The sequence below is a fragment of the Glycine max genome, chromosome 8, assembly GCF_000004515.6.
Source record: "Glycine max cultivar Williams 82 chromosome 8, Glycine_max_v4.0, whole genome shotgun sequence".
Classification (NCBI taxonomy): domain Eukaryota; kingdom Viridiplantae; phylum Streptophyta; class Magnoliopsida; order Fabales; family Fabaceae; genus Glycine; species Glycine max.
Genome location: NC_038244.2, coordinates 36,068,396 through 36,077,210, shown reverse-complemented (window position 1 = coordinate 36,077,210; position 8,815 = coordinate 36,068,396). Strand labels below are relative to the sequence as shown.

At 29.1% G+C, this 8,815-nt stretch overlaps 1 protein-coding gene across 1 annotated transcript; it reads right to left on the bottom strand.

Annotated features, from left to right (window-relative positions):
- Nucleotides 1-226: 226 nt before the first annotated feature.
- On the bottom strand, nucleotides 227-5,754 carry LOC100792575 (rhamnogalacturonate lyase B). The gene is made up of 14 exons (XM_026129429.1): nucleotides 5,639-5,754; nucleotides 5,433-5,483; nucleotides 3,960-4,073; nucleotides 3,708-3,827; nucleotides 3,455-3,590; nucleotides 3,035-3,217; nucleotides 2,554-2,709; nucleotides 2,339-2,445; nucleotides 2,161-2,254; nucleotides 1,725-1,866; nucleotides 1,458-1,617; nucleotides 1,252-1,368; nucleotides 891-1,014; nucleotides 227-463 (listed from the first exon to the last, which is right to left on the bottom strand). Exons 1-14 carry the CDS (start codon nucleotides 5,752-5,754, stop codon nucleotides 227-229), a joined length of 1,857 nt encoding a protein of 618 aa, XP_025985214.1.
- Nucleotides 5,755-8,815: the final 3,061 nt, after the last annotated feature.

Below are 8,815 nucleotides of genomic sequence, written 5' to 3'. Positions count from 1 at the left end.
TGTATTCTATAAATCAATGCTGCTATCCAATAAATTGAAGAATTTTATTCTATAAATCAATGCTGCTATCCAATAAATTGAAGAATTGTATTCTATAAATCAATGCTGCTAACCAGCCTATATTACCTACATAATCAATAACTGAAAACCTGAAATGAAAAACTAACAATTCATTGTAAGACTAATAATGACAATTTAACCAGAGCCTTTAGCACGGTTAAATCCTCTAAGTTTCAGGTCTTTCCAAACGGATGTAGTCATACATAACTCCTAGGAAAGGACTTAGACCTTTTGATTGCCTCAAATAGATGGTGTTGGTTCCTTCCACCAATAGATAGCTTGGTACTTCAATGCTGTAAGGCCTGTGCAATCCATGGATGCCATGTCTTGCTACGGAATTGTCTCGGCCTATTAATCCCGTTGAGAAGTGTGGAGGACGAGCCACAGGGTTATTGAGCCGAACCTAAATTAATAAGCCATATCAGTGTTAATGAAATGATCATGGTCATACCAAGCTCAACAACTATAAACTAGGATGTGCAAAAACCAGTTCAAAGAAAAAATCAAACTGAACCGATTTTAAACTTGTTTAAATTCGATTTTTAAGTCAAATTTGAGGACTGATTTTTGAAATTATTTAAAAATTGAATCAGTTTTGAACTAGTTTACAAACAATTTTTTTTATAAAAAACAATGTTATTAAGTGAATCAAATCAGTTTTAAAACCAACTCGGTTTGAACCAAACTTATTTGAAAATCAGCTTGTTTTATTTAATCGAACCAATTCGATTCAAAATTAATTCAGTCTGAAAACGGTTTGGTTCAAACTAGTTTATATAAACACCCCTACTATAAACACTTATCAGTTAAGTAAGACTATCGTCATTTACCACCAAGTTAGAACGAGTAGCTGAGGCCAAGGCAAGTTGCAGTGTGTAGGTGCCTCTTATAACAAATGGGAGATGGAATTTAATCTCCCATGTTGTTGGGCTAAATGTGTTGTTTCCTATGTTCCTGCATGAATTGGAATTTAGAGTTAACATAAATTAATAAGTTTAACCGTTCTGCACTGTTACTATAAAAATTGGTATCCTTCAACTAATTAAATCATGATGTGATATTTAAAGTAATTATTTTAAAAGTTAATAAATTTATTATACTTAATAATTTATGATTCAATAATGATATAAAATTAGTGCATAACCTATTTTTTCAACAGGGAATAGCTTTCACAATTATTAGAAAATTTACCTGGGAATCTGAGCATAAAACCAATCTTTACTATAATTACTGACATCAACATTATAAACGAGGTCCTGACTTGGGTATAACTCGGTATAACGCTGCCATAATCCGTATTGTCTAAACCTGTCAATGTAGGAATGTTAAGATAAAACAGAAAATAGTAAACGGATCAAAAGCATAAGCAATCATTATTGATTGAGTTTTGGGCTAACTTGTGTGCTGGTTTCCCAATGTATAATCGGTTGATGAGGTTAGGATAAGGATCTGGAACATAGAACTCCGCAGCAGAGCGATCTGGAATGCCAATTTCCCATATGGTAGGTCCATTTCTTGGTGGATGGTATATTAGTGAACCCAATTGGATAACACAACCTACAATAGAGTACAAACATGTTAACAAGAATGATTTAGATTCGTGAGGAAGACTAATTAACCTGTCACCTAACAATCTTATGAGAAATTTGTGAAAAATTGTGTACCTGGTGTGATGGTTATAGTAGTGTTATGTTTATAGTCCCCAAAAATGCCAGGAACCCATGCATATAAATCATAGTCCCCCGGTAGAATATTTTCAATTGTGAATTGACCTACTTTGTCAGCTTCAGTCCAAAATTGGTAACCCTGTAAGTAAACATTGGTAATATCACGTAATTTTAGTGTTTCATCAAGGTTTTAAATATCGGTCACATTTATTGATATTGCGACAAATTACAGACAAATACTTGACTAATACGATTCAAATTGTGGTTGCCTTATGATTACAAAAAATTAAAAAATCTTGATATTACAACCCGAATCATGATTGTAGACTATTTTTTAAAACCTTGTGTCTCAATGACTAGATTTTTTTTTTTAATTCAATGATGCCACTAAGATTGGAATGTAATAGAAACTAAATTTCATTAGCATAAATACCTTGCTTTGTCTTTGCCATGATCCCACATCTCCCGGAAGAGCCAAACCAACATAAGCATTGTCGCCATATACAAAATTCCCTCCCTGAATGTGCCTGGAGGTAAAGATAAGGAACATTAGCTCTTTTCTATCATTATAAAATTTATAAAATAGAATTAGATAATTCATGAACATGTACCGGTCTTGGACTAGTAATCTTCCTTCCACCCTTCCTCGTTTATTGGCTGGGAAAAATTCTTCTGAATTAGGGAAATCATAAGGCCAACTTTTGATTTCCTCAGACAGCTAAATAAGTGAAACAAATTACAAATCAAGGAAAAAAAAATCAGTCAAATTAAATTTTAATGAGCACACTTTTAATGGTATATTCAAGTGCTGTTCGTTATATAGCACCTGTTGTACAGCATCACTCCATAGGGCTTGTGAATCATGGCCACTAGAAACTGAGTTCAGATAAGCAAAAACAGGGCCATAAACTTTCTTGAAGGGTTCCCCTTCTTTTAATGCCATGGTTACCTCCTTCCCCGAGTAATGAGTGGTATGAAGTATCTAGGCATAAATAAAATCATTAAATTAGATTTGATGCTATAATATTGTTACTCTTTTTGTTTTAATGATGTACAAAGGTTATATTGAGATTTGAACTTCTCACTTCATGCATGCTATCTTAACTATTCTTGCACTAAGCTGATCTTAGTTGGTTATGTTCCTTTTTAAATTATATAAAAAAATTCACACGTAATTTACGATTTATGATGTTTTTTTTTAAATAAACAGAATAAACCCAATTTTTATCATTATCATATGAATAATTATTATCCTTTTTGTGATTTGAGTATGGTAAGAAATGAAAGATAAGTAGTTTTGGACTTACATTGAGTGTGGTTGGCCCGACATGAGAAGTGAGGCCTTGCTTAATTGGGCCACCACTACGAAACTCATTACTTGGTGTTATCATCCAGAAGCCCACAGATTCATTGGAATTGGAGTCCAAGTTAATCCACCCATGAACTTTATTGTCTTTGTTCTCACAAGAATATTGGTATTTGTCATCAACCTAATCAAAGTTCAGTCCAACAATTAATAAACTCTTTCAATTATAAAATCATGCGCATAAACAACAAAAAAAGTGACAAAATTATTAAATACGATATTATTTTTAAAATACTTATCAATTTTATGAAAGGATTTTTTAAAAAAAAGTATTATTTTCCTGGAATTAACTTTTCCAAGCATACAAAGAGAACCGACCATTAAAGATGTGATCAAATTTTTAAAAAAGAAAAAGATGTACCTCTCCTTGAAGTTCTGGATTACTAGGGTTGGTTATTAGAACTGCTTCATCAAAATCAAGGCGTCTCCCTTTAGATCTATCTTCTGCCGTTGGCATGACTCGTTGCCTATCATCTGCTATAGCCATGTAGTGGAACCTGTGCACATGAGATTTTATTAGTTTTACATATTTCATTTATGTATTTATTATTATAAAAAAGTACTTATAATTATATTTGTGCATGCATATTGTATGGTAATATTTTTCTACTTACCTGTCCCTTTGTAGCTTGAAAACGATCCTAATGTGATCTATCTCCAGTGCAGGAAAATCTTTGGGATGCTCAAATATAGCGTATATGTATAATCCTGAACTACCTCTACGTAAAATATACCTACAAAATTGGACACATTTCATAAAAAAGGTATAACTTATATGTAAATTTATATACAAAAGGGTTAAAAATTAAGTATAAGAGAAAAATTAATTGTATCTAAGATTTTTTTTTCCAGATAAACAAACTCACCTTTTGTCTATGTTTAAGGGGAGACTTGAGCTGTCCATGTCCCACGTTCTTGTAAACGAAACCTCTACTTGGTTCTCACTTGCTTCTATAACAGAAAATTTACTCCCTTGGATTCTGTGGATCCGAGATATAGAGATTGGTTAGTTAGTCGATACTTGATTTTGTTATTGCCAAGTGTTTGAATTTTTTGGTGCAAGTTACAAGTGTGTGATGACATTATAAATACTATGGGCAAATAAGGTACTTCGTGGCTCACTATTTACAAAATAATTGAGGTTGGTGCGATAGTTAGACACTTAAGTATTCACGTTATAAGAGTGGTAATATTTTTTTTTTCGTTTTTCTTTTTTGGATAAGTAGTAATGGAAAAAACAGTTAGGGGTAATTTGTAAATAATAATATGTATATATCAAATGAGGTAATCATTATTATAATAATTAGTTGAAAGAGTGATATTTTGTGTTACTATCGCTATTTAAAAAAAAAACAGTATAAGAAAGTAAGGGTAGTAGTTTTTCTTAGGAAAAGTAACAATAGTTACATTTTAAAGGTTTAGGAAAGAAATAAGAACAATTATATATATTGAAGGGCAATTTAGAAATAAAAAATATGTATACCAAACGAAATAATTGTCTTATTAATAATTAAATAGGAGACACTTCGTGCCCCTATCTTTGTTTAAAAAAAAAAAAAAGTAGTTAAAGAAATTAGTAGAAGAGTTTTTATAGAAATGGCGGTAACAGTTTTTTTAGGAAAGTGACAACAATTATATCTTAAAGGTTCATAAAGAAAATAAAAATAATTATAATATATATATATATATATATATATATATATATATTAAATTAATAAAAAATATGTACACCAAAAAAGATAATTATCTTTATTAATAGTTATAGATAATAGATTAGTCACTTGGATTCCACTCTCATGATTTTTATATCTAAAAAAAATTATACTTTCAATATTATTATATAAAATATGTCTTTTATCAATGCAGTCCTTAAACAATTAAATGATTTATATATTTTAAAATATAAAAATTAACGATAGACTAATTTATATGTAAATTATCAAAACTTTGTAACTAAAATTTATCAACCTCAGAAATTAGTAATGGAAAATTATAAATATATATATATATATATATATAATTTGAGGTTAAAAATTACTAAAAATTACAGAAAAACCACTAAAAATGAAGAAAATCAGTCATAAATTGCAAAAAAAATAATCCATAAATTATGTTTTTTATAATTTATGATGATTTTGAACTTCAATAAATTCTTGACATATCCTTAGATTCATCTAAACCTTACTTTGGATCAAAATAAGATATTATAATTTTCTAAGAAAAAAAACAAACAAAATATTTCACGAAGATAAAATCCAAACATTACCAATTTTACAACGGAAAAAACATATTTTTGGAAAGAAAAAAAAATCAACAACAACTTGTGGAGAAAGGTTTACCCCCAAAGTTTGGAAGTGCTTCCCGGTGCATTCCAGACAATGTCAAAATACCTGCAAACACGAATGTCTGTTAATTAAATCATAACTTCAACTTTATTAATTTTTTAGTTTTAGTCTTAGAAAATCTCAACTTTAATTTAATTGAAAAGGCGATGATTTAAAAGAAAATTAATTAGTGAATATAATTAAAGACGTCGTAGGTATACCCTCTATTATTAAATTTGTTGCGACGTTCAAGCACATTATCTATTCCATTGTATGATATTCCTAGGACAGTGCCCTCCGGTTTTGACAAACTGACCCGAATGATGCCATTTTCCATTATGACCTGAAAATTATACCCAATTCATGAAACAATTAAGAGGCCAATATAGTTACAATTGAAATAATAATAATAATTAAGGGGATTTTTACATTTGAAATAAGAATTTAATACCTGATTTTTTTCTACATACACTTTGACTTCAGGATGATTAAATGTTGAGTCAGGACCGTTGACCTCCCTTAAACTCCTGCCATTAAAAGGATAATTAACGTTGACATTCGAGCGAATCGGCAAACTAAAACAATCTACGCCCTAAACCCTAAAGGAGTATATTATCTGAAGTACATTTATGACAGTATGAAGCAATTTAGACCCTAAACCCTAAGTACATTTATCAAACTGTAAAAAGAATTATATTATCTTTTAGTCGTATAATGTATATTAAGATTATTAATTTTTATAATTATTAATTAAAAGTTACATGTAAAATTATTTCTAATTAATTTAAAAATGAAAATTAAATTTTTAATAAATCATTGATTTGAATGATATTAAATTTAATCTCCTTAAATAAAGTTTCAAGTTTGAGTCTTATAAATTAAAAAAAAAAACACGGTTGGAATGAAAAAAATTTACTAAAAATGGTCACTCAGATCTCCATATAAAGATTAATTAACAACCAAATCGATGAATGTTTTATACCAATAATATGGTAACAAAAAATATCAACAAATTTAAAATATGAAAAAATAAGAAAACAAATAGAAAATATTATAATCATAATTTCGTTAAGAAAACTGCAAATGAATATAACGTTGAAGAAATTAATCGGAAAATTAAATCTAGCTATAAATGTCTTCCAAAACGAAAATAATCGCGTGAGATTCATTGCGAACTAGGAAGCAAATAAAGAAGTTAGGAAGACGAGGAAAAACCTAAATGAAGTGCAACCAACGAGCAAGAAGCACAAATGTATTCCGCAAAGCCATAGGAGCAGACCACTTTTCCTTGTCGAAGCCACACTTTTCATGTTGTGCGATACAAATCCACATGCAAAATCAGCAGCTTCACCTAAGATCATTAATTCCAATTTGTTATAGAGAGCTAGAGAACTATATTTAAAGAGTTGGGCTATCTTTTGAGATATATGAAAGATAAATGAAGATGAATTCTATCCAAATTTAAAGCATAGTCAAAATTTCAAATTCGTGGAGATGAATAAATAATACTTATCTTATATACCTAAAGTCTTATGAAAATATAAATAATCAAAATTTCTGAAGATAATTAAATTATTATCATTAACAGTAACGTATTATCATCAACTGCTAATAGATTAAGAAAAAATGTTTAATTACTTATAAGAAAATATGTAATTATAGAGATTTTTTTTAGATAAATATAATTAAAGAGAAATTACACAATCATATGTTGAAATTTTGTGTTTCAATGATATGAGCTAATATTTTAAACAATAATAATAGTTATTTATTATTATAGTCTCCAAATATATCAAATCAATCCAACCATTTCTCTTATTCTTATATTAAGAGTTATAAATATCTCATAAGATCACCATTTATGGTTGATTATTTTTTATGGATTATCATAATTGAATAACTTTAAATTATAAACTAATTACGAATCTAGATATTTATCTAATCATTAATGATTTTACATGAAAAATATGCATGGATTAAAATATATTTATATTTGCAAAATACATTCAGAAGAGTTTTTTCTTAATGTCTTCTAAAACAGTTATGGATTAAAATATATTTATAAATTTGTTTGATAGTTAAAATATGATAGGAAAAGGTAAAATATGAAAACAAGATTAAAATATGATAGGATAATTATAATTTTTAATTGTGCATATCAGATAATATTATCGGTTTGTACTGGATTCTAGGTGCCCCTTGTATTTACTATTAATATATTTTATCCTTTGCTAAAAGAAACCCAGATAATATTCTTGTATTATTTTTTCTTGAATTTGACATGAACCCAAATAATGATGCTGTGATTGTATTTGACATGACAAACGGCTGTCACTGTCAGAGTTGTGATTGTGTTGTTATGAGAAAACCCACTAAATGATATATCTATTTTTATTTTTATTTCTTATTCTATAACAAACTTATTTGTTTTTCTATAACAAACAAAAATTTTCTTTTTCTTTTTCTTTTTCTTTTTTACTTTAGGCCAATATCCCTAAAAGATAAAACAATATCTATAAACTGATAAAAGATAAAACAAATATTTTCAGCAAAAAAAAGATAAAAAATAGTTTAAAAAAAGCTAAAACATATATTATTTTTTTGTATTTTATGTTTAATCTTGCTTCCTCTTTTTCAAGAATCCCTTCACGAATCTAGCCTTGCGGCATGTTACACTGACACTGTTTCTCACATTCTCTCTATCACAATCTTTTAAGTACTCTCCCTTCATGCACTTGTCTTTGTCCTCTTTACTAATTGCGTTACAAGTTGTGTTACGGGTTGATACTTGTTGTTATTCAAATCAAATTTGGAATTCCATTGTTGTTTATGTGACAAATCTTTGCCCCCTACTATTTTAATTTTTCTGGTTTCGTCCCTGAACTTCTCCTATTTTTTTGACAGATATGTGAGCTTCTCTTTTTTTTTTTTTTTGGAAAATGTAAATTATATTAAACCCTATTAGATTTTATCTTAAAATCAATTGACACTAAGTGAAGTTGTCCAACAGATATATAAACTGCACCCCAAAGACTGAGGCAGGCGATATGGGACTTCCTAACATTCCCCATCCCCCCTCCACAGACACTAAGTGAAGTTGTCTAACAGATATATAAGCTGCACCAAAGACTGAGGCAGACAATGTGGAACTTCGTAACATGATATTATGTTAGATTTCATCTTAAAACCAATTGACACTAAGTGAAGTTGTCAAACAGATATATAAGCTGCATCCCAAAGACTAAGGTAGACAATGTGGGACTTCCTAACAAACCTAAAATGATACAACAATAAATGAGGCATATCCCGAGAGGAGGGGCAGAGTTTTTGATTTTTTCATGTTGTCAAAGAGTTGAACAATGAAAATGGATGACTAGTGTCAGATCAAATTGATCGAA